Source organism: Rhinatrema bivittatum, chromosome 14 (genome assembly GCF_901001135.1).
Source record: "Rhinatrema bivittatum chromosome 14, aRhiBiv1.1, whole genome shotgun sequence".
Classification (NCBI taxonomy): domain Eukaryota; kingdom Metazoa; phylum Chordata; class Amphibia; order Gymnophiona; family Rhinatrematidae; genus Rhinatrema; species Rhinatrema bivittatum.
In genome coordinates, this window is record NC_042628.1 from 73,322,821 (window position 1) to 73,349,820 (window position 27,000).

Consider the following 27,000-nt stretch of genomic DNA (forward strand, 5'->3'; position numbering starts at 1 on the left):
ACTCCCCCAGGAGTCTGAGGGAGTGGGTTCTGATAGCAAAGTGGTAATGGAACTGAGAGCTGCTGCCAGAGGGGGTCACTTTCATAATAGCAGCTAGACATCAGCTGTGGTTGCAAAATTGGTCGGTAGACATTATTGCTAAGTTCAGTCTCTGATTGCCCTTTAAGGGTTCTCTTTTAATTGGGAGTGAGTTGGAGAAAATGGAATGTGTGTAGGGGGGAGGCCAGGTCCCTTGTTTGCCAGAGGATAGGAAGCTGACTTTACATCCTTTTCAGTCAAATGGCTACACTCAGACAGGCAATTTCATCTTTATTGGGGGGGGGGGGCATCTTCTCAGATACCTAATCCCTTCAGTAAGCCTCGGTCCTCTTGCTCCAGAAGGCCCTGGAAGGATGCGGCTTCAGAAGTGGAACCTCTAGCTTCTCAGCGAAGGTTTGCGTGCTCATCTACTGGTGCAGGAGATAGGTGGGCACCTGTCTCACTTTTATCAGAGGTGGGTCCAGATTATATTGGACCAATGGGTCCTAGAAGTGATACAGTAAGACTATGCTTTAGAATTCCTTCGCATTCCTCCAGATGCCTTTTATTTCTCCATGTAACTCCCCTCAGAGGGTGGCAGTAGACTACCAACTACTGAATCGTGCGGGAATAACTAATAGGGCCATCAACATGCATTTGAATGTTGCGGGTGCTATTAGTTTAGGGAGGGTTGGCAGCACGTTTTCGATGCGCTATTACCCCTTACTGAATAAGGGGTAAAGCTAGCACGTTAACAGTGCCCTGTGCTGGAGTACACTGTGCTGTAGCAGCCTGCAAGTGAGTCGTAGCTGCTTCTGTTGCTCAACTTGAAGTATCTATTGAAGATATCTGTAAAGCTGGAACTTGATTTTCCAGTCATACTTTTATTTCCCACTGCTGTTTTGATGTACAAATTTACTGTCAATCTTTGAGAAGTTAAGCAGTTTGTGAAATCTGTTTTGCTTTAGTCCACTCTCCACAGTGTGGTTAGATTGCTTATGTGAACTTAGCTCGCCTGGTTTCCTCCCCAGAGAGGGCACAAAGCCAGTAACAAAACAGCCTTTCGGGTTCAAAACATAACATTTATTAAGTAGCTTAGATCTATAATTGCCAGCAGGTTTGTTTTTATACATACAAAACTTGATAGCAGAAACCAAAGGAAACAAGATTGTTTGTTTGTTTTTTCTTAAGGGAGTAAACTGAGCCAGGTATCACAGAATTAGCTGCTCACCAGGCAGTACCAGTCTAATCATCATTTTGATTTTGCATTAGTCTTTTATATACTGTTAAACATGGCTCGCACAATTTCCCCTCCTTCCCTCTCATCCCCTATATTTGCTGGTACTTTTCCTTCATGCACCTCTTAGACATTTAAATGTAAACCCATCCAAATAACACCCCCCAAAATCATGAAATTGCCAGTTTTGATACCAACAATATACAAATATGCCTTAACTACTGCCCATCGAGCCTCCTAGAATTAAATATATCGCCATTAATTGAGTTCCTTACCAACCATAGTGTTAGGAGATTTTAATCTTCACATGGATGCCCACCCTTTATCTAACACATGCCAAGCACTATTAGACGCTATGACAGCATTAGGCTTCTCGCTAATAACAAACAAACCAACACACAAAGCTGGACATTCACTGGATCTCACCTTCATCAACCACAATTATTTAGAACACTGCAAATCTGAATACACACAAATTCCATGGTCTGACCATTTCCTTATTCATTCTGACGTAAAATTCTTAAACCCCAAATCAAACAAAACCCTTAATATTGAAAAACTCAAAGACAAACTAGAAGATAAACTAACAGATATTGATTTCAACAACAGCAGTTCTGCCACAGAAACATGTTAGAAACAACCAAAAAAATTGCTGACTAAATAAACCCCATCAAATTGATACAGAAAAAAGAAGCAAGACAAAATAACCCCTGGCATAATACAAAAGTAAAAGATACAAAAAGGACTCTCGGAGCATTGGAAAGAAAATGGAGAAAACACAAAACATCCGAGAACCTATCTAAATCCAGAAAGCATCTAGCTTTCTACAAACAGCTAATACTCAATGTTAAGAGAATATTTCAGCAATAAAATTGAAAAATGTGCACATAATCCAAGAACACTATTCTCAATTGTTTCAAACCTAACCAGTGACAAACAAGAATCACCACAAAACCTACCAGAAACAAAATGTAATGAAAGCGCCAAATTTTTCAGTGACAAAATTACTAAACTAAGAGAAACTTCCAAACACTGCCAACCAAAAAATTAAAATGCAAAAAAGGGACATCAACCCATGGACATCTTTCACTGAGATATCTGAAATGGAAGTGGAACAGATGCTAAAAAATGTAAACCCCACACAAAATTGACACAATACCTACAATTGAACTGAAGAAATCCAGCTAACACAGTCGCCCAAACACTGACTAAAATCATAAACCTATCCCTAGAAGAAGGAACAATGCCAGATACACTGAAAGGAGCAATAATAAAACCAATAATTAAGAAAAAAAACAGTGATTCCCTTAACCTAAACTACAGAACAGTATCAAATCTTCCTTTAATAGCTAAACTAACTGAAACAGTACAGAAACAGCTAGCTGAACACCTGGATAACAATAACATACTGTATCCATCTCAACACGGATTTCGAAAACACTACAGCACTGAGACTCTGCTCCTCTCTCTAACAGATAACATTCTAAGAGGCTTTGATAGTGGTAAACACTACATTCTACTAATGCTTGACCTATCGGCAGCCTTTGACACAGTAAACCATAAAATACTACTAAATAGACTGGAAGAAATCGGATTACATGGCCTAACATTAAAATGGTTCAGTTCATACCTAAAAAAACAGGTTTTTCCAAGTTCAGATCAACAACACATTATCAGAAAAAATTAATCTCAAAACAGGAGTTCCACAGGGATCAGCCCTATCTGCGACCCTTTTTAACATATACATGCTGCCATTATGCCACTTACTTGCAGGGCTAGGAATTATACACTACATTTACGCTGACGATAGTCAACTAATTCTACCCATAGAGGACTCTCTAGAGAACATTAATCCTAGCAAACATGTACCTAAGCATTATAAAACTACTAACCCAAATGGAACTTGTAATTAATATTGATAAAACAGAATTTCTACACCTAGAACGGAAAAATACTGAAATCAGTCAAAGCTCAATAATACTCAGACAGCCAGAAAATTGAACTAGCGGGAAAAGTACATAACCTAGGAATAATAATGGACCCTGAAATCAATCTGAAACGCACATCACGTAAAGGAAGGTTATGCAAAACTCATGGTACTCAGAAAATTTAAACCACTACTAACTCAAAATGACTTCCGAACAATACTACAGGCACTAATTTTCTCCAGCACAGATTACTGCAATGCCCTTATGTTAGGACTACCTAATACAACATTAAGACCACTGCAAATACTTCAGAACACAGCAGCTAGAATACTAACTGGAAAAAGGAGGGACCATATAACTGAAACCCTAGCAGAGTTACATTGGCTACCAATTGAACACAGAATTAAATATAAAACCCTATGTATCATTCACAAACTAATTTATGATGAGAAATCAGACTGGTTGAACACAGCATTACGGGTACACGTCCCACACAGGAACCTCTGATCAGCAAATAAAGCACTCCTAACCATTCTATCAGTTAAAACAGCAAGACTGACCCAAGTGAGAGAGAGAGCCCTATCACTAGCAGGACCCATAATCTGGAACACAATGCCCCCAGAGATCAGACTACAAAGTGATCTCAAGACATTTAAGAAAAGTTTAAAAACATGGCTTTTTAAACAAGCATTTTACAAAGAGACGAGAGAATAGAGAGAAATTATTCAGGAAAAGACAGAGGCACCGACACACAGTCATTAGGACTGTACAGTAGATTAGTCTACGAACTCTACTCCACAATAAAGCATAACTATAATACTATGTGTGATAAAACTACCCGTGTAAGTACCTTGGTACAATTGGTCATGAACTACTTTGCTAAATAACTGTCTAATGATATATTGTAACCGAACCTTTGATGGCACCTCTTAGAATGTACTACAGTACACTTTTACCTACATTAAATATGTGCCTACATGTAAACCGTTGCGACGGTATTTAACTTAGCAACGGTATAGAAAAGTTTTTAAATATATTCTTACTCAGTAGCTTTTGTTCTTGTCACCTTTCTTATCTCACATTTGTTCTGCAGTCTCTTTTCCACACTATTGCACAGCCTCTGTTTTTCTGTTTCTGGGCTGACCATGACCTTTTCATTTCAGTTACTAGTCAACATGGGGCAGTTTTCTTAAAGCAGTAATTAACCCAAATCCTCACTACTAAGTAACAGTTCTGCTGCAGCCCTCAGCTTGGGATGCAGCACATCCAATGGCTAAGTTTGCTTACTAGAAATGGTATTTTGTCTAGATTTTAGAATGACTTGGCCATGGAATACCACCTGCCTCTGTGGAGAAACTACATAGTTAAACTAGCTCTGGAATGGACTGAGGAGGCTCTCTAGGCAGCATCCACATAGTAACTCCTGCACATTCTCAAAGCTCTACTAGCTTGGAGAGTGCCACCAGAGGACATCATGCCACATGTATTGACAAACTAATTCTGCTACAGCTGGAAAACAGTTTACAATAAGCAAACTTACTTAAAATCACTTAGGTCTGTATTAATGGGGTATTTATTTTTGGGTCATATAAGAACATAAGATGGCATATGTTGCTTCAGATCAAAGGCCCATTGAGCCTAGCATCCTATCTCAGATAGTGGCCAATCTGGATCACAAGTACCCAGCAGATCCCTTGTCTAGTCCCAAGGACTTTGCCAAGTCTACCTGGGTAATGATGGTTATAGACTTATCCAAATAAACCCAGGTATGCTAGATAGCTTGATGGCATAGATCCTTATTCCTTCCTTCTAACATTATACTAGATCCACAGCTCCTGTCTTCCTAAAGGTTGCTAGAACCTGTGATTGTATAGAGTCTGTACCCATCTCCATATAACACGCTATCCTCTGTTTTCTGTGCAGCTTTCCATACTCAGCAGCCATGTCTGATCTCACAGTTGGCATCAATGGGTGAGTACTGTATCCTTTGGAAATGTTTTGATTTGAGCTAGATAACTAAATCTTACCACAATAAATGGCATGGTCTGACCATGAAATAAGTTGGAAAGGTCCTGGAATATGAGTTAGACTTGCCCAAACTTGCTCACTAGCAGTCTTGCTCTGTCAAAATTTAACTAGTTGCAGATGGGTGCAGTGCTTTTGATGGCTTTGTCTTAATTCTCTCTCTATATAATAATGTTCCCTTTCCCTATAGAAGCTGTCATACAGATCGGTCATCAAAACTAGTAGCAATTTCTGATGTAGAAAGTCAGTAACTTAAATGTCTGGTATCCAATTGTAAAGCTTTTTTTGGAATTCTGTTAGGATAAAATGTACTTTCCTAGCGTGTAGCCAGATGGACTCAGGACCAATGGGTATTGTGCTCTTCTGCTAGCAGATGAGAGACTGAGTCAGATTTCAAAGCTGATGTCACTCTAGATATACCCCTGCAGTAACATCAGCTCTTCAGTATCTCTCCATTTCCTAGCAGATGCAGTCACTATCCCACACACTAGGAATAGTGTTAAGAATTACACAGAGAAGAAACAAAATTTACCTTAAGGATGAGCGAGCTCCGCTCTCCTGCAGTGATACCTGAAGGTCCCTCCCCCAGTTGAGAATTCCTAAGGTTGATCTCAGATATCCCTCAGAGGTGAGCCTTGGTCCAGTGGTCTGTTCCCAGCATGGACTTAACACCCCAGTGTGGCTGAAAGGCATCAGGTGCAGAAACGAGCACGGTGGTGAAGGTAATTCCCTCGTCTCCCCCCCCCCCCCCCCCCCCCCCCACACACACACACACAGCTGGAGACCATCTGGCACACGATCGGTAAGCGCAAAGACCAGGTTTGAAAAAAATCTCTAAATTCAGATTTTCGGTCTCCACAGCTCAGATTGCTGTACCCAATCTATCCCGGCGAGGTTAGAAGGGAGCACCAATTGGGTTGAGCAGCCTTGGTTAGGCTAGGCCATGATCCAGTGCAAGGGACCACACATGTGGAGACACTTGGGGGGTGCTATCTTCCCTTCCCACCGGCAGTACGAATGGGGCAGGCCAGGCAGCAATTATGCCTAACTTGCGAGTGTCCAATAGGCAAACAGCTGCATTTACAAAATAAATAAAAAATTGCACACACCTAGACATATAGAAACAAGGGCACCGGTGCCCAAGAAGGCACTCTTTGCACAGCCTGCTACATAAGAGCCGCGCAGCCTGAATTAGAGTCATGCCTGTGTCAACTTTACGAAGAAACCCAGGGGGAACTAAAGCCTGGTCCCTTACTGTCCAAAGATGGTTCCGGAACTACTGAAGATAGCTCCCTGGGCCTTTGCATCTCAGACAGCTTCCCCACAGGAGGGCACTTCTGGGGCCCCTACGCAGACTCCCCCTGGGATTAACATGACCCAGGGACCTTCTCCTGGTTGGAATTTTTCCAAGGCTGTAAACCTTCATTCAGGTGCAGTCGGCCCCAGGCTCAACCCATGCCAGAAGCACAAGATCCTTTTGGCCCTGCTCGGATGCCTCGAGACATGCCTCGCCTAACCAAGAACTTCCGTAATGGGGACCCAGATGCCTCAGATGAGTGACTCCCTGGAAGGAGAAATCCCTCCAGGAATGGAAACCATACTGAACCATGCTTCGCTTCTACAAGGACGAATTACCAGCCCTTGTTTCCCAGACTCTGAAGACACTGGGTATTCCTGGCACTGACCCTATGGCGGAACCAAAGAACCCCCATCTTGGTGTCCCTTCGTAAGGCCTCATGCTACTTTCCAGTGATAGAAGCCATCCAGGAACTGATTGACCTGGAATGGGATGCCCCGGAGGCCAGATTTAAAGGGGGTTGGGCCTTGGAAGCCCTATACCATCTAGAAACAGTGACACAGTGGCCTGTGTTTCCCAAAAGTGGACGCTATGGTCTGTGCTGTCTCAAAGCAAACTGTTCCTGTTGAGGGAGGGGCTGCATTGAAGGACACTCAGGACAGACGATTGGAATCCATCCTTAAGCAGGCCTTTGCAACAGCAATGACACTGCAGATTACTTCCTGCTGTGCACTGGTTGCTCCTCTTGAGAGAGGCAAACAACTCCGGAACGTATACCGTCAAGACTATGGAACCTACAGCAGCCTTCCTCGCAGACACAAGCTCAAACCTGGTATGCACCTCCACCAGGGGGCATTGTCTTGGTAGTGGCAGCCAGAAGACCACTATGTCTGCAGAGGCAACATCTAAAGCGAATCTCACAAAAATACCTTTTTAAAGGATCTCTTGTTCAGAAGCGAATTGGAGAAGTTCACCAGCAAATGGGGTGAATCCCCAGTGCCTCAGCTACCAGAAGATAGGAGTAAAATCTCAACATCCCTCCCCCAGCAAAACAAAGGGCAGAGGATTGCAGCTCTTTAGACCCTACAGGAACTCAGTTCCAGGCACCTCGTCCCTCGAAGGTCCCAGCCCTTTCAGAACAGACAGACCAAGAGGGGAGCAGGCCTGGGGGTAGGTTCCAGCTGTGCTCCACAATGAGACTGGGCCAACCCATCCATAGGAGGAGGATATAGGGGGTCAACTTGCCCTCTTCTATCAAAGATGGGTCGAGGTAATGTCAGACAAATGGGTTCTAAACATCATTTGAGAAGGTTACTCTGGAGTTCTGCAGATTCCCTTGACAAATTTGTCACCCTGCCACTCCCATTCCAAGAGACTGGCAGTAGAAATCACTCTAACAATACTACTCAGTCTGAAGGCAATAACTCCAGTTCCCATGCCCTAAGAAAATACAGGGTGCTATTCTATCTATTTTATCCTTCCCAAGAAGGCAGGATCTTTCCTACCCATCTTGGACCTCAAGAATGTCAACCGTTATCTGTGGGTTCTACACTTCTGCATGGAAACTCTTTGCTCCATAATAATGGCAGTACAACTGGGAGTTTCTATCCTCCCTGGACCTTTCCGAAGCCTACCTTCACATCCCAGTCCATCAGGATCACCAGCGTTTCTTGCACTTTGCAATACTAGGTCACCATTATCACTTCCAAGCACTACCCTTCAGCCTAGCAACTGCCCCAGAACCTTCACCAAAATAATGGTGGTTGTGGCGGCAACCCTGAGGAAGGAAGGGATCTTGTTACACCCTTACCTGGACAATTGGCTAATCAAGGCAAAGTCTTGAAGAGAGCCAGCAGGTGACAACAGTCAAGAGCCTCCTGCAGGAACTCGGGTCATGAACACAGGCAAGAGCAGTCTGCAGCCCTCACAATCGCTAGAGTATGTGGGGGCCCGTTTCGACACCAAACAGAACAGTCTTCCTCCCTCCCCCAAGGAGAAGGAAACTGACGGAATAATTATGATAATTGATGCACTGGGGAACAATTTTTAACAATTCCTGTTCAATTTTTCAGCTGTGTTAGACTTAAAATTGGCATGCTGATTTCAAAACTGCAGTTTTCTTCTATCACGTTAAGTTTTCTCTACAGCCCATCTTAGGCCTGTGGTTTATCAAAATGCACTATCGCATGTGATAGGAAAAGGAGTGTGTTTTATGGCTTTTTGCATGAGAATATACCAGCAAGCTCTATCCTATTTAGTTTTGATTTTATGTATACTATTTTAAGGATGTACTAATGATTTTATTTATGATTTAATGGTTTTGATATTAATTGTATTTCTGATTATTGTATTTTATGTTAATTGTACACTGTGGTCTTTTTAGACTGATGTAACAGTATAGAAAACCCAAATAAACTATAATAGGATGTTTATCGCAAAATGTATAGCATTTTCAGTAATTGAGCTGCTAGGGGAGACGGAGCATAGCCTACCATCACTGGGGGGGGGGGGGGAGAGAGACTAGCTGTAAGGCCCTCATACTAGGTAGGTATTTATACCTCTATAGGAGGCCCACCTAGTTACTAGAAATGAGGTTTAGGTATTAGTGTAGGGGTTAGGGGCCACTTTGGCATTCAGAGTGCGACGTACGAACAGAACAGTGCTCTCTTGTGAAGACTTGATCTTTGGAGTGAAGAAATTCACCCAAAGATGAGATTTGTGCAATGTTCTCTCAACCTAGCTTGATGTTACCCATATAGCACTTTGGTAAATGATCCTCTTAATGTGAACCATTCTGGTTGGAGCCTGGATCGCAGGAAGCACTAGTGCTCTCCTATTGGCTGAGAGCAAACCTCCCTCGAGGGGGGAGGGGTGGGGGACGATCTTGGAGACTAGCGATAGGTTCATACTTGTCTAGGCTATTCAGATACACGTGAGACAGTGTGGTGAGAGGTTGTGTTGCTCTATATAGAGAATCGTATTTCGAAGTGTAGTTAGTTTTTGTCTGTATACAAGGAGTTAGCAGAATTAATTTTATTTACATACATATTTCCTTTCCTTCAGATTGTCTGCCTCTATTTCTCATCATAAGTGCCTAAACAACCCTGATTAGTTTTGTTATCTGTGGCAGTTTCACCATTCCCAGTCAAAGGACAAACATCAGCACATTGTCAGGCAAGCCTAATTTGCATATTTTAAAGTAAAACTTGATAAAGATAAGTCTTGGGCCCCTCACAAGGTGTGCAAGCAGTGTGTCGAGTTTACGGATGTGGACGAAGGGAACACGTGATAAATTGCCATTTGGTATATCTATGGTTTGGCAAGAGTCCAGAGATCATTCAAGTGACTGACTTTTGTATAGTGAAAACATCAGGATATAACAAATGTAAGAGTATCCTAGTCTACCATCAGCTATAAGCCCAGTACCAGTTTTCATTGAACTACCCTCTTTCGAAAAACAGGAGTATGATGAAGATTTTGAAATTGAAAGTGACTCAGTTCATAAGGGATTTGATCAGCATGAGTTGAATGATTTGGGACTATCCAAAAAGGCTTCAGAATTCTAGCATCAAGACTGCACAAGAGAAACTTGCTTGAAAAAGGAGCATAGGTATCCTACTTTCAATCAAGAGTGCATTTCTGCAGTTCTTTCAAGGTGACGGTGGCTTTGTCTATTGCCATAACATACATGGTTTAATGGAGGAATTGGGAATTCCCATCTATAATTCAACTGAATGGAGACTGTTCGATAGCTCAAAGCGGAGCTTGAAGTGTGTCCTCCACAATGGCAATTTATTTGGTGCAGTCCCAATTGGCCATTCAGTTTGTTTTCGTGAAGACTATAAAGACAGTCATTGATCTGTTGCAATATCACAAGCACAATTGGATCATCTGTGTTGACCTTAAGATGGTCTGCTTTCTTCTTGGTCAGCAATGCAGATACACAGAAAACAGGGATATTTTGTGTATGTGGGACAGCAGAGCTCATGAGAAGCATTGGGTGCAGTCAAACTGGCCTCCAAGATCTGACCTCAAACCTGGTGATCCAAACATTCTACTTGTTGACAGAACATTATATTCCCACCTCTGCATATTAAAACTGGGTCTCATGAAGCAATTATAGCTTTGCCAACTGAAGAAGACTGTTTAAAGTATCTCATTTTGGCATTTTCTAGCCTGTCTTTTGAAAAGATAAAGGCTGGTGTGTTTGCTGGTCTACAGATTTGGCAGCTCATGATGGTCCACAGATTGGCAGCTCATGAAAGATTAACATTTCATCAAGACAATGTGAGAACGCCAAAAGAATGCTTGGTTGTCATTCAAAAACCTTGTCAAGGACTTTCTTGGAAATTCATGAGCACAGAATTACACCAAAATTGTCCAGAAACTTTTGGAGAGCTTCAAAATGCTTCGTTGCAACACTAGCATCAAGGTGCATTTTCTGCATAGCCATCTTGCTGACTTCCTGAAAAACCTTGGTGCAGTCAGTGATAAGCAAAGTGAACAATTACACCAAGATTTGAAGGTCATGGAGGCACGGTATCAGGGTAGATGGGATGTACATATGATGGCTGACTATTGTTGGAACATCAGGTGAGATTGAACACTGCCGGAAAAGCTATAAGCATAAAGTTTTTTACCTTAATATGTATGTTTGGTAGCAGAACTTTACTACTTATACACAATTTGACTTACAGTAACAATATATAGCCTTTGTATGAATAAACTAACTCTAAATAGTATATTCAGGTAATTTTTTTTATTTCTTTTGTATGTACATTTTGCATGATTTTTGGGACAAAGGGAGGGTAACCTGTACCTTAAAGTTGACGTGATAGAGGAAAAACTGGGATCATTTTTGGATTCAGATATCAAGTTAGTCAAAAACAAGTGTCAGATCTAACTCAACAAATTGTGTTCCCCAGACCAGTGCACGCCTCAAGGTATGGGACTATCTTCAAGTCCTCTGCCTCATGGCATCAACCCTGGAAGTCATATGCAAGTGCTCCTTACTGTCCCAGGACTACTCAATTCGCCTCAAACTACCAGCAGAGGTACATTCTCAGCTCCAGTGGTGGCCACAGGAAGACCACATAAGCAGAGGAGTAAGCCTATCCCCACCGAACTGGATCTTGCTCACCACTGATGCGAGCCTGTGAGGGTGGGGAGCCCATCAGGATCTGATGGCTCAGGGACAGTGGAACGACAGAGGCAGAATAGAACACATAAACCTCCTGGAGTCTCGAGCAATCAGACTAGCATGCCTTCAATTCAGCCACAGACTCAGAGGCAAAGCAATTTGAGTAGTATCTGACAATGTGACAACGGTTGTTTACATCAACCACCAGGGAGGAACAGAGCCAACAGGTGTCTCTGGAGATACACCCTCTCATGGCATGGGCGGAGATAAACCTACAAGGAATCTCTGCCTCCCACATCGCAGGAAAAGACCATGCCTCAGCAGACTTCCTCAGCAGAGAGAGCCTGGACCCGGGGGAATGAACACTGTCTACCACAGCCTTCCAACTGATAAGTAAATCACTGGGGCCTCCGAGCCATGGACCTACTGGCCACCAGTCTCTGTGCCCAAGGTTCCTAAACCACAGACGACTGTCACAATCCCAAGGAATCTACACTCTCTCTCATCCAGACTTGGCCAGAGGAAGACTTACTGTACATCTTTCACCATGGCCACTACTAGGTAGGATCATCCGCAAGATAGAACATCACAGGGGACTAGTTCTACTAGTGGCCTCAGATTGGCAAAGACTACCATGGTATGCAGACTGGCAAACCCTCTGTGCCTACCTCCACACAGGGACCTTCTCCGGCAGGGCCCAATTCTCCACAAAGATCAATCTATTCTCTTAGTCTGGCCCTTGAAAGGACTTGCCTGAAGAAGCAAGGGAGGAGGAATAGCCTAGTGGTTAGAGCAGTGGACTATGAACCAGGAGACCAAGGTTTAAGTCCCGCTGTTACTCCTTGTGACCTTGGGCAAGTCACTTTACCCTACATTGCCTCAGGTACAAAAGCTTAGATTGTAAGCCCTCTGGGGATAGAGAAATACCTACAGTACCTGAATGTAAACCGGTGTGATATCTCAATTGAGATGAATGTCTGTATATAAAAAAAAAAAGAAGCGTGGTTACTCAAAGGCTGTGACTGACACCTTACTCAGAATGCGCAAGTTCTTCACATCCCTGTCATACATACAGATCTGGAGAGTATTCGAAACCTGGTGGGGAGAGGACTGCAGGATTCTCCCGTGGACAGCCAAGATTACCATGATTCTGGAGTTCCTACAGGACAGTATGAAGAAGGGGGTGTCACTCAACTCCCTCAAGGTCAAAGTAGCTGCACTGACCTGCTTCAGAACAGAAGTGGATGTATCCTGGCTATCAACCCATCCAGACTTGTCCCGCTTCCTGAAAGGGTTTAAACAACTCAGACCACCCCTAAAGTGGCCAGTGCCTCTTTGGAATCTCAATCTAGTATTAGACTTCCTAGCTGGGGCTTCCTTCAGACCAACACACGGTCTGTCACTATGCCTCTTAACATTGAAGACTGCATTTCTGGTGGCAATATGTTCAGCTCGTCGCATCTCCGAACTACAGGCTCTATCCTGTCGGGAACCGTTCCTTAGGTTCACACCTGGAACCATACAACTGCGCACTGTCCCCCTCTTTCCTTCCGAAAGTGGTTTCAGAGTTTCACTTGCACCTTCTTTGCCACCTGAATGCCGGCAGACTCCTGGTGCAACACCTGGAAAGATCGGAACCTGTGCGCAAAATAGATTGCTTAATTCTTCACAGTGGGACGAAACAAGAAGCCGCCTCACGGGCAACCATAGCTTGCTAGATCAAAGAAATAATCAAGGCAGCCTACATAAAGGCAGGAAAGCTTTTACCTCTACAGGTTAAGGCTCATTCTACGAGGGCCCAGGCAGTCTCTGGGCAGAAACCAAGCTGCTGTCGGGCAGCGACATGGTCCTCCCTACACACCTTCTCCAGGTTCTATCGCCTGGATGTTCAGGCCCAGGAAGATGCAGTATTAAGTGGGCCGGGAGTAGCTCTTGTATATCCCATTGGTCCTGAGTCCATCTGGCTACACTAAGGAAAAGGAGATTATCAGGTAAGTAATCTCAACATTAGTTTTCCTTATTGTAGACAGATGAACTCAGTATCCTGCCCACAGCTGCCCCGGAAAAGGAGAACCTCTGATAAATCTAAAGACTAAGCAAATACAGGTAAGCCGCAGACTAACCCTAGTTCAAGACACCCACAGTCTGTCCAGTGTCGGCACTGATGGTCTCCAGCTTGGAAATTAGTTGAACCAGTTCAAGTTTTACTCAAGTTTAATCAAGTTATTTAAGCAAAGGTATATCCACAATGGCTTTTCGAAGAGAATACTGAAGATCTGAGGTCACTACAGGGGTATATCTAGAGTGACGTCAGCTTTGAAATCTGACTCAAGTCTCCCATCTGCTAGCAGAAGAGCATATAACCCACCTGGTGCTGAGTCCATCTGGCTACACGAAGGAAAACACAATTATCAGGTAATTTCTCCATTAGATGCGTCTGTATATACTGGTCACATGAAGAATCTGACCTGTCTGTCTATTGCAGGTTTGGCAGGATCGGGCGCCTGGTACTTAGAGCCTGCGTGGAGAAAGGAATCAGGGTTGTGGCTGTTAATGACCCCTTCATTGACCTGAATTACATGGTAATACCCTTCTCCACGGAAGTTTAATGGAGTGTCTTGTATTATAGTGCAAGCAAATCTCCAAACTGAGTGCCTTCCAGTTAACTGGTTCCAATGAAGAACAGAGTAAAGGTTAGGGGTGGCCAGAGGACAAGGCTATGGGGCTTTTGTGTTCCCTGGAGTTACATTAAGTCTTCCCTTCTCTTTTGTAAGAGTCACTGTGTGACTGCATCATAGGTGCCTTGCAACTCCTGTAGGAGTCATGCATCTGTAAGGTCTTTGAAAGCCATGTGTTGAATAGACTTGCCTCCTCTCCCTTCCCTAGGTTTATATGTTTAAATATGACTCTACGCATGGCCGTTTCTCTGGGGAGGTGAAGGCAGAGGATGGAAAGCTGGTGGTGGATGACAATGAGATCTCCGTGTTCCAGTGGTAAGTCGGGGGCAGGGTTTTGTTTTGTTTTTTAACTTGGAGGGAGAGATGCTTGGATAGCTTTAGACCAGTTAAGCTCAATTAACTTTTCTACCCTGTTTACAGCAAGAATCCTAGTGATATTCCCTGGGCTGATGCCGGAGCACTCTATGTAGTCGAATCCACCGGGGTCTTCCTCAGCATCAACCAGGCATCTGTACGTATCTACTGAAAACCAATTGGTGAGGGGTTGGTTTTTTTTTGTTTTTTTTCCATAGTTTCCTCCTGCTGCTCTTGGACTTTTGTAGCCCAATCAGCTGTCCTCCACTGAAGCACAGCATACTAGATCTTCACTTGCAGCTGTCAGAAGGGATTTGTTTTCCCCTTTATCGTTCCCACATCTAGGCCAGCCATTGCTGCACAGTCCTCTGCCAGGGTTCACAGAACCTACTGCGTGAAGGCTGAGACTTCCTGCCATGCCCATGGAGGTGGCGGCGTTGAGGACTTTGCTGCTAATGGGGCCCAGCAGAGATTATCAGATGTGTATGACTGGAAGAAAACAGGAGTCTAACTGTCGAGTGAAGTGGCTTAGACCCAACCCCTCAAAAAAAAAACAAAGCAAACTACTTCTGTAGCCAGGTATATTGAGGAGTGCATTGGAGAGTGGTTAAATCTGCTCTTGCTGTGTCTTTCTGCTTTCAGTCTCACTTGCATGGTGGAGCAAAGCGAGTGGTGGTCAGTGCTCCCTCCCCTGATGCCCCCATGTTTGTTATGGGGGTGAATGAGGACCAGTATGATCCATCCAGCATGACCATAGTCAGGTAAAGTATTGCTTTTTCTTCTATAGTAACTCTGCCTCTGCTCTAGGAATGAGGATTTTTGTACTGAACGTCTGTGTATTCCTCCTATTTATCAACATATACTTCTTCCCATCCCAGTGTCAATTTCTGTTTCTTGTCAGTGACTGACATTGAAACTTGTTTCTTTTTTAAGAGAGGAATCCATTTCTATGAAGCAGGACTCTTAGAAAATAGACAGCTATTTGGCTGTCAGTTTCATAAAACGTCACTAGTAAAAGAATGTTGCTTAATAATGGACTCTTAGGTTGGGTATAATTGACTGTCAAGACTTTGTAGCAGCATTAATAGCAGAATATGAGTATCTTATTACTGAAGCAATATTTTGTTAAAGTTTTTTGGCAGAAGTAACTAGAGCCTTCACCCTTGGTAAATAGGGAGGTGGAGCTCCTGTACTGAATTGGAGCCCCATCCAGTTTGTGCAGGAGTACAGGTGAAGTGTATCTTCATCAGAGCCTCATGCAAGCATCCTTATCCTGCCATACCAGTCAGGATACTGGGGTTATGTATCCTAGCAGCAGGGAAAGACAGAACGAAGCTGCTTTTTCCCATGATCACTTGTAGCATATGAGCTGGAGCAGCAGTAAACCTGGTCAGTATGGTCTCTGCAGGCGTGAACATATCTGGACTGGACTGGTACTGCGTTTAGAGAGGTCCCAGAAGAGTCCAATGAGTGAGGAAGTAGATTTAGGAAACCTCAGACCCCCCCCCTCCCACCCTAGGGTGTTTTTCTTCTCAAATAGTCTTTCCAAGGACTTAGGTATTATTAATCACTTAACCTCAAACCCTAGGTATCATCAAAAGAAATTGACGCCACCTTCTCTTCTGAGTTTTTTGCCTTGAGACATCGGGATACATCCTAATAATAGTATGGAGTAAGGGCTCAAGACCCAATCCCGGTTGAATTCAAAAGCAAAGGTGACAAAATAGTGGCCACCTGTGCAAGGGCGGTATCTTGAGGTCTCCAATCCATAATATATCTGGCTTGGTAGTGTGTCCTCTAGTGTTCATGCATGTTCCCCAGCCCACTGATAGATGGCGTAGGTGGCTCCAACACACTGTACAGCGGCCATGTCACAACACCAGCTACAAGAGGTACTCCTGGGGGAATTCAGCGCTACCGCTGAATGCAGATTTTGCACAGAATTCCTCCTTCCTGCAGATTTCCTCCCTTGCCAGAAGACTATTCAAAACCGGAAGGATAGGCGACCATTGCGGGACAGGCAGAAAATAGCATAGGAGACCCTGGCATGCTGCGAACAGTGCGTCCCGCAGCACACGCTCCGTTCACAGTGAAGATGAAGGCCCAGCGCACTGTTCACGGCAAAAAGGGAAGGTCCCCGTGTGCCGCGATCAGCATACCCGGGCCTTCATCTTCACCACGAAATGCACGAGTTCCGCAGCATGCCGGTGAGAGCATGGGTGGAGGGATCCAGTGAGAGGGGGGTGGGTGACAGATCATGGTTGGTAAGAGTGGGTGAGGGGGATGCTTGAGTGTGGGTTTCAGAGAGGGAGCCTATATGAGGGGATGGGGATGCCGGTGAGAGAATGTGCGTGTCGGAGGAGAGGGGGTATGGGGGAGTGCGAGAGACAGCTTGGTAAATAAACATTGCCAGCCCTGGCTTTAGCAAATGTGCCTCCACGTCCCTTGCCCTGGGTGAAAACAATTTAGTTTTTCCTTTTCAGCTAATGCTTCCATACATATGTGCCAATAAAAAGGCTCGCCGCCCGGGCATAGAACGGGTACAGTTGCTAGTAATACATATATCCAAATTAGGAGTTAGAAGATCCATGCCTTGAGCACCTTCTTGATTCTTTCTTAAATGGGAGCAAGTAATGTGACTTAGAAAAGGGAGGTACCGCCAACTCTGGAACCTTAATATGTTCCAAAAGAGAATTCTTAAACATGTCTTTTGCAGAAATATGAGGAAGTTCAGGAAAACCTATAAAACGAAGACTTCTTCCACAAACTGTTTTTCCTAATTCTCAAGTTTATACTGAAGCAATTAGTTTTCTTAGTTTATCTTCGGTGGATTTCATACTTTGAGTACTCTGTTTAATGTCTACAATTTCTTTTTGAGAGGAAACTTTTTAGTTCCCTGTAAATACCCAGATGGGTTATGCCTCCCTTCCAGCAGGTGGAGTCAGAACAAACTGAAAAGGCACGGCCTGATAAACCAGTGTGCCTTCTGCGGCCCCTCAGTATTTCTCTGACTCCAGCAGGTGGAAGACAGCATAACCTGCGGTCCTGGTCTTACTAAATTTATTTTTATTGAATCTTTATATATGTGGCCTAATGACTAGATCAAAATTTAGTAAGACCAGAACCGCAGGTTATGCTGTCTTCCACCTGCTGCAGTCTCAGTGGTGACAAAACTACCATTCCAGTAACGGGTGGTGCAGCCTTGCAAGATCTTCAAGAACGAAAGCTGGAAGTTTATCTTAAGAGTTTACGAGGTGTCCGCCCTGGGGGTCCGGGCGGCCATTTGAAGTTCCTTCGCTCAGCATGCAGGCCTCCACTGGCTTCAACAGCTGCTCAGCTCCCAGGAGTTGCCTCCTGAGGAAGCACTTCAGGCAGACCACCTGGAGGCCGTCATAGCATATGGAGAAGACGCTCTGTATGACATTCTTAAGAGTATTGGCCAGATCTATGGTCTCTGCAGTCTCGGCTAGACGCCTCCTCTGGCTTCGCAACTGGTCGGCGGATTCTTCCAAGTCGCAGCTGGGATCTCTACCCTTCAAGGGCAAGCTACTATTTAGAGAGGATCTGGACCAGATTATCAAGTCCCTCAGAGAATGTACACAAACTGCCAGAGGATCGCCCCCGTTCTTCTAGGTCTTAATTCCACTAGAAGCCGATTCAGGAATCAACGTCTTTTCCGCTAGGCGAGGACTGCAGCTCCTTGTCAGCTGTCCTCGCGGTCCTTTTGTGTCCAAAGTCAGCCCCGCTCTGGTCTGGCCCAGGGGACGTTCTCCAAGTCTTCACAATGAAGCTATGCCGGCTCACTCCCCGATCCCAAGGATAGGGGGACGTCTCTCCCTTTTCTACAAGGAGTGGGTCAACATCATGTCATATCTGTGGGTCCTGGATATTCTAAGACATGGCTACACATTAGAATTTGCTCAGCCGTTAAGACAGGTTCCTCTTCTCTCCATGTGGCCCAGTTCAGAAACAACTCATATTCCAGCAGACACTCGACAGGCTTCTGGCTCTGAGCGATTTCCCCGGTCCCCCCCTCCCGGAAGTAGGCTGGGGATATTATTCGGTATACTTCGTAGGCCCCAAGAAGGAAGGTTCCTTCTGCCCGATCTTGGATATCAAGATTCCCCACTTTAGGATGGAAACCTTGCGCTCCGTGATAGCAGTGGTACACTCCGGAGAATTTTTGGCCTCCCTGGATCTGATGGAAGCTTATCTACACATTCCCAGCCTCGAAGCGCATCAGCGTTTTCTCCAATTCAAGATTCTGGGACAGCATTTTCAGTTCCAGGCTCTACCCTTTGGTCTTGCGACCGCTCCTCAAACCTTCACGAAGGTGATAGTAGCTGCCGCTCTCTGGAGGGAGGGAGTCTTGGTGCACCCATACCTGGACGACTGGTTCATTCGAGCAAAGTCCTCAGCCCAGTGCCACCAGGCAGTCGACAAGGTGTTGACGCTTCTTCACTCCCTCGGTTGGGTTGTCAACTTCACCAAGAGCAGCCTTTCTCCGTCTCAGTCTCTGGACTTCCTGGCGGCGCATTTCGACACAGGGCTCATACACTCATAGCTCAGATACAGCGATTCATCACTCTCTCGCTTCCAACAGCGTGGGATTACCTCCAGGTCATGGGATCCATGGCTTCCACCATCGATCTGGTCCCCTGGGTGTTTGCTCATATGCGTCCCTTACAGCATACCTTCTCTCCCGCTGGAAGCCAGTATTTCAGGACTTCCAAGCCATGCTTCCTCTCCCGTAGGAAGCCAAGGACAGTCTCTCGTAGTGGTTCAACCTGTCTCATCTTCTCCAGGCTGTTCCTTTGGACATCCCGAAATGGGTAATCGTTACGATGGATGCCAGTCTCTCTGGCTGGGGAGCAGTGTGTCATGAGTTCTGCGCAAGGGAAGTGGATGCCGTCCCAAGCAACTTGGCCGATCAATCGCTTGGAGACAGAGCATTGAAATGCTTCCTACCTCTCATCCATCATCGCGCAGTCCGAATACTGACAATGTGACCACTGTGGCCTATAGCAATTGCCAAGGGGGCACGAGGAGCTGGCATGTCTCTCGGGACACAGGTTGATGGCGTGGGCGGAGACATCTCTCCCGCCTAGCGGCTTCCCACAACGCAGGTGTAGACAACATTCAAGCAGACTTTCTCAGTCAACATCTAGATCTCAGAGGAGGCAGTGAATCTCCTGTTCCACAGATTGGCGACCCCCCCCCCCCCCTAATCTGGATCTAATGGCAACCTCACGGAATGCCAAGGCAGCTCGGTTCTTCAGTCACAGAGTACGGCGCAGAGGGAGTTGGATGCTGTAGTCCTCCCATGGCCCCGTCACATTCTCCTCTACGTGTTTCCCCCCTTGGCCTCTGGTGGGCAAGGTGCTCCAGAGAATAGTCCCACCAGAGTCCAGTTATGCTGGTGGCGCTGGAATGGCCCCCTTCATCCATGGTTTGTAGACTTGATCAACCTCGCAGTGGACGGACCTCTTCGCCTGGGTCACCTTCCATGCTTGCTGCATCAGGGTCCGGTATCTTTCGCCCAGGCCGATCACTTCTGTTTTGTGGCCTGGCTTTTGAGAGGTGCCGGCTGAGATGGCGTGGATACCCAGAGGCCATTATCTCAACCCTCCTCAAGGCTAGAAAGAAGTCTACCTCAATCTCCTATATCGGGGTATGGAAAGTGGTGTGTTGGGGGTGTGTGTGGGGGGGTTGTTTTTAGAACTGGTATGCCTCCATACCTGTGTCGCCACAGACCACCTCGGTGCCTCAGATCCTATCTTTTCTCAACAGGGACTGGACAAGGGTCTGGCCTACAACTTGCTGAGAGTTCAAGTCTTTGCCCTAGGCTTTCTACTTCCATCGAGGGAACTTCCCTCTCCTCACCCGGATATCATCAGATTCCTCGGGGGGGGGGGGGGGTGAAGCACGTGAAACCCCGGTCTACGCTCTTTATCCTTTGTGGAGTCTCAATCTTGTTCTCCAAATCTTGGTTGGACCACCCTTTGAACCCATGCATTCCGCAACCCTCAAGGATATCACTCTCAAGACTGTTTTCCTGGTAGCTATCTGTTCTACCTGCAGAATCTCTGAGCTTCAAGCACTCTCGTGTAGAGAGCCCTACCTTCGTTTTACGGATTCAGGAGTTTCCTTGCACACTGTGCCTGCTTTTCTGCCCAAGGTAGCTTCAGAGTTCCACTTGAATCAGACAGTAGAGCTTCCGTCCTTCTCAGCCGACACATTGGTGGATCTACGCAAGCTAGATGTCAAGTGTATCCTCATCTGCTATCTGGAAGTCACCCAGCACCCTATTTCCAGCGCTCAATGGAATTATTTCAACTTAGTTTTAACTGTAGTCAACCAACGAGACTAATTTCTATTAAACACCCAACCACAATTAATGTCTCTTGAAATAAACTCTTATGTTACCGAATTCTAATGACACCACCCATGTTATTTATGAACTATATTTTACTTTGTTATAGGTGCCCATCTGTAAACCGTTATGATGGTGAATAACTTAATGACAGTATATAAAAACTCCTAAATAAATAAATAATGGTTTTCGCTTGTCGGACCATCTTTGTTCTCTGGCATGGTCCAAAGAAGGGGGCCAAGGTGTCAAACTGCCATTGCTCGCTGGCTGAAGTTGGCGATCTCTGTGGCCTACATTGGAGTGGGTCGACAACCTCCGGCGGGTGTCAAGGCCCATTCTCTTCGAGCTCAGGCTGCTTCCTGGGCGGAGATGCAATCTGCCTCGTTCCAGGAGATTTATCAAGCGGCAACTTGGAAATCGTTACATACCTTTGCTCGTCATTATCTACACATGCAGTCGCCTACCTTTGGCTTTAGGGTCATTCGAGCAGGGCTTTCCGGGGCCCACCCTACATAGGGAAGGTTTGGTATATCCCACTGTCTGGACTGTTCCTGGGACATACAGGGAAAAGAAAATTATTCCTTACCTGCTAATTTTAGTTCCTGTAGTACCAAGGATCAGTCCAGATGCCCTCCCTGACTGTTTATTGGGTTTGGGATTGCCTCTGTTCAAATTGTTCTTCAGTGCCTTTTTTTTCCTTTGGCTGGTTAATGGTTCATTCTGCAAGTTTGTTGTTTGACACTGTTTTGTGCCCTTTGCACTCTGTTATTTGTTACTTAATTCTCTTCTTGATCCATCCTGATTTTCCTCTTTGCTTTGATATACTCCATACTGAGGATTAGTAGAGGGTGCACTACCTTATAAAAAGCATCCTTCAAAGTTCTATTTGACTCCATCTGCTGGAAGAGGGGGAGAACCCACTGTCTGGACTGATCCTTGGTACTACAGAAAGGAAAATTAGCAGGTAAGGAATAATTTTCTTTTCCTCTGAAGGGGGCTTGCAGTCTGTCACGGCCAAAGGGACTGCTGGTATATTTGAGGGGGCTTGTTTCCTTTCCTTTCCATTTAAAAAAAAAAAAAAAAAAAAAAAAAACTCACAGCCTGTTGGTGACAGGCCAGTAGTACAGTCTTGTTTCAGCCCTGGCCTGCCACGAATCGGCTCCGGAGGGGGTGGACCCTTCACCCAGTGCATCTGTTCTCTCCTTCTAAATTTTTGCTGCTAGCACTGCAGCCGCTATGCCGTTTGGCCTGCGGGCAGTCAGGGACACGGCTCTCCCGGGAGGGTCTCTGCTCCCAGTGTATCCCCGGGGGCGAGGGACCCTCCTGGCGACCGCCCGTGGCTCTCCACTTTAGCGGCCGCGAGAGCCACGAAGAATCCCGGGGGCAGAGGCCTGCCCCGCCCCCAATTGGCGAGGGAGCGGCGGCCATTTTGCCCGTGCCAAGCGTTGACGCTGATGCAGCATCGGAAGGGGAGGATTTCTCTCCTACCTGCCTGCCTGCCAAGTCCCCAGCGCAATCGAGATTTCTCAGCAAATTTAGACACCCCCCCCCTTCTCTCGGCCTGCTGGGGGGGCCTTAAAGAGGCTACAGCCATTTTCATCCAGATTTGTTCTCTTAATGCATAAAGCCTACTTAGAGGCTGAGGCAGATTGGGAGGACTCTCCTTCCCCCCCCCCCCCCCCCCCCCAAGCTTTTAAAACCCGCACCAGACCCAGGGGAAGGCGGGAGCTCGCCTTCCCTATCCAGGTATTCCTGAGGCTGTGGACTCCTCCCCCTTCACTCTGGATATGGGGGGAGATGTAGACACATGTACCGGTGGAGGGGGATGATCCTCAGATCCTTAGATTGTTCAGCAAGGACGAGCTGGATCCCTTAATTCTGCATGTGTTGCAGGAATTGGAGATTCTGGCACCGCATCCCGAGGTGGATTCTTCCCTGGGGGGATGCTGTTTTAGCGTGCCTTAAGGGTTCCCTGCAAACTTTCCCATTTCACCCTAAGCTGTTTCAGATTGTATCCAGGGAATGGGATTTCCCCAAGGCATCATTAAGAGTCAGCAGGGCTATGGAAAAAACTGTACCCCCTACCGAGCGACTCTTTAAATCTTCTTAAGATTCCCAAAGTAGACTCTGTGGTCACGGCTGTCATTAAGCATACCACTATTCCAGTGACTGGCGGAACGGTGCTGAAGGATCTTCAAGATAGGAAATTGGAGATCTTACTGAAGCGTATTTTTGAGGTCTCTGCGTCACTCTCCGATGGGTTCAACATTTGCTTAAGGCCCAGGAGCTTCCGGAGGAGGCAGAGCAGGCTAACCGCATGGAGTCCACGGTCGCCTACACAGCGGATGCCTTGTATGATCTTCTACGGACTTCTGCTCACACTGTCGTCGGCAGTTTCAGCAAGGCAGCTCTTGTGGCTCCGAAACTGGTCGGCAGATGCCTCCTTCAAATTTCGGTTGGGCTCCTTTCCCTTTAAGGGAAAATTGCTTTTTGGGGAGGAACTGGAACAGCTCATTAAGGACTTGGGGGACAACAAAGTGTATAAGCTTCCTGAGGACAAGCCTAGACAGTTTTGCCCCTTAGGAGCATCCAGGGGCCGCTTTCGGGGTCAATGCTGTTTTCGTGCAGGGAGGGGTTTGTCCTTCGCACAGACAATCAGCATCCCGGTCGCAGGTGTGGGTGCATTCCTTTCGAGGCAGGAGGCCTCAACGTTTGGGGGCCCCCCATAGTTTTACCCCAACAAGTCTTCGCAATGAAGGAACGCCAACCCATTCCTCTGTCCCTCTGAGCGGGGGGCGGTTGTCCCACTTTTGGAAGGAATGGGTCAAGATAACATCAGACCAGTGGGTTCTCAATATGTCACGGTTACGCTTTGGATTTTGCTCAGCTGCTCCGCAATCTGTTTGTGACCCCTTACAGTCCCCCTGCCAAGCAACAGGTGATTGCTCAGACTCTGTCTCGCTTGCAGGCATTGGGTGCTATGGTTCCAGTCCCATCAGCCAAGAGCAGGACCAGTCGTTATTCTATCTACTTCGTAGTCCTCAAGAAGGCAGGCACATTCCGACCGATTCTGGACCTGAAACAGGTCACCCGGGCCTTGCGTGTACCGCGTTTTGGGATGGAGATGCTGAGGTCGGTCCTTGCGGCCGTCCACAAGGGTGAGTTTTTGGCTCTTTAGATCTGAGGCTTACCTGCACATTGGAATTCAGGCACACCATCAAAGGTTTCTCCGGTTCATGATCATGGGGAAGCATTACCAGTTTTGTGCCCTGCCTTTCGGTTTGGAGACTGCCCCCAGAGTGTTTACCAAGGTGATGGTAGTTACAGCTTCCCTCCGGCACCTAGGGATTTTAGTTCATCCTTACCTGGACGATTGGCTCATCCGAGTGAAGTCTGAAGCACTTTGCAAGATAGCGGTACAGTTGATATTGGACCAGCTGCAGTCGTTGGGATGGATAGTCAATTTTGCCAAGAGCCATCTGGTCCTGTCTCAGGAGTTGGAATTTCTGGGAGCCTGGTTCGACACGGCTGCAGGCAAGGTGTTCCTCCCCCGTCAGCAGATGGACAATTTAATGTCGCAAATTTAGCACCTGTTGGCACTCCCTTTGCCCACAGCATGGGATTATTTGCAAGTACTTGGACACATGGCATCTACCCTGGAGTTGATTCCATGGGCTTTTGCTCATATGCAACCTTTACAGAGAGCGTTGCTTTCCCGCTGGGACACCAAGTCGGAGGACTATCACCTTTCCTTGCCCTTAATGGAGCCGGCCCGGTCCGGTCTCAGTTGGTGGATTGTACCAGGTCATCTTCAGGGGGTGGACTTAGAACCTCCACTTTGTATCATCGTTACAACGGATGCCAGTCTGACAGATTGGGGAGCAGTTTGTCAATCCAAGTCAGCACAGGGACGGTGATTTTCCCCCCCCCGACAAGCCAAATGGTCAATCAATCGTTTGGAAACCAGGTGACCCGCAAATGGGATTCTCCGGACTCGGGACTGAAGGTGGGCAAAGCTGTGCCCTATTTCGGCAGACGTTTTGGAGCTGAAGATTCCAAAGGCGGATGCGGCGGTATCGGCAGTGACCAAGAAGACCACTATTCCGGCGGCAGGAGCTGCTGCCTTGAAAGACTGGCAGGACCACAAGCCAGAGATCCAGTTGAAGAGAGTCTTTGAAGTGTCTGCTTGGAGTCTTCGGGCAGCGATTTGCGCTAGCCTTAGAGGGCATGACTCTAACGCCAGTTCAGCTGCCGGCGGTACTGCCATCCTGGAGGGTGCCCGTTTGGAGGTGGGCATTGCACATGTGGCAGATGCGTTTTACAACCTGGTGCGAACCTCAGCGCGAAGCATAGCTTCTGTGGCGGCTCGTCGCCTGCTTTGGCTGCGCAATTGGTCATCAGATTTGTCCTCTGAATCTTAGCTGTGTAAACTCCTGTTCAGGGAGGAACTTGCTCAGTTGGTGCAACTGCTTGGAGAATCCAAGGGCAATAAGTTGCCAGAAAATAGGTCTACCAGGAAGGTTTTTCCTTCTAGGACTCATTTTCGAGATTCATGCCACTTTCAATCCGGCAAATATTCTTTGTCGTCCACGCCCAAACAGGCTCCAGGTCACCAGCAGTCCTTTCAAGGTGGTAGTCGCCCTGATCGGGACTAGAGTCACCTCTGGACAGGAGGCAGTAAGACCTTCCAATGAAGCCACGAGACCCCATTCCGTCGTCGAAGCTGTCTGAGGCAGATTATCCAACTTTTACACGGAGTGGGCAAGGATTACCTCAGACCGCTGGGGTTTGGGAAGTGATCAGAGATGGATACGCTCTGGAGTTCTCCCGTCCCATGCAGGAGGTGTTTGTAGAGTCCTACGTGGTCTCGCCAATCAAGCAGGATGCGGTGCAGAGACCCTGCGGTGCCTCAGTGATCTCCAGGCCATTGTCCAAGTACCGGAGTTAGAAAAGGGCCGGGGATGTTACTCATTTTACTTTGTGGTTCCCAAGAAGGAGGGCACGTTCCGTCCCATCCTCTATCTCCAGAAGAGGAACCATTGTCTTCGAATACCTTGTTTTTTGCATGGAGACACTGTGGACAGGAATGGCGGCTGTCTGAATAGGGGAGGTCCTAGCATCTCTGGAATATGTAGATATGCTTCCATGAGATCCAATCTGGTTGAGTCACCAGAGGTTTCCCTGCTTCAAGGTTTTGGGGCAACACTTCCGGTTTCAAGCCCTTTTTAGTCTCGCATCGGCTCCCCGAACATTCACCAAAGTTCTGGTGGTGTCACGGCCTTCCTTCACAAGGAAGGGATTCTCATCCATCCATACCTGGATGACTGGCTGATTCGCGCCAAGTCACGGGAGGACTGCAAAAGATCAGTTCGCATGGTAATGTTTACCTTAGTCTCTTGGGTGGGTCATCAAGGTGCAGAAGTGTCACTTGGAACACACACGGTTCGATACCTTACATGGCAGAGTCTTTCTGGTGTCTGCGTGCCGAATGTGCAGAGCCAGATCCGGGCGCTTCTGCTCAGGAAATGGCTCACTGCATGGCATCATCTGCAAATGCTGGGCTCCATGGCTACCACCTTGGTCTTGGTCCTGTAGGCGTTCACTCACTTGCGGATGTTGCAGCGTTCTTTGTCACGATGGAGTCTGGTGTCGAACAGTTCCACCCCTGCTTCCCGCGTCCAGACTTGGTCTGTCGTGGTGCCTTCTGCGCAACAATCTGGAAAGGGGGTGGACTTGGACCCGTCAAATTGGCTGCCTTTCCAGTTGGGGAGCAGTGTTCGCGACAAATCTGCTCAAGGTCTTTGGTCTCCAATGTAAGGCTCATGGTCCAATTGGCTCAAGACGGGAGCTGTCCGCCTTGCCCTGCAAGCTTTCCTACCCTGGATTCAGGGCAGAATGGTTAGTTTTCTCAGACAATGTGACTACGGTGGCTCACATCAACCGTCTGGGT

General features: G+C 46.6%; 1 protein-coding gene across 1 annotated transcript in view; it reads left to right on the top strand.

Moving 5' to 3' along the window:
• The window catches only part of GAPDHS (glyceraldehyde-3-phosphate dehydrogenase, spermatogenic), a 57,988-nt gene that overhangs the window by 14,239 nt on the left and 16,749 nt on the right, over positions 1–27,000 (top strand). Inside the window, exons 2-6 of the mRNA XM_029576714.1 lie at positions 5,107–5,154; positions 14,131–14,227; positions 14,532–14,638; positions 14,744–14,834; positions 15,320–15,438. Coding sequence (XP_029432574.1) covers positions 5,126–5,154; positions 14,131–14,227; positions 14,532–14,638; positions 14,744–14,834; positions 15,320–15,438 — 443 coding nt within the window. The 5' untranslated portion in view covers positions 5,107–5,125. The remainder of the gene's footprint in view (positions 1–5,106; positions 5,155–14,130; positions 14,228–14,531; positions 14,639–14,743; positions 14,835–15,319; positions 15,439–27,000) is intronic.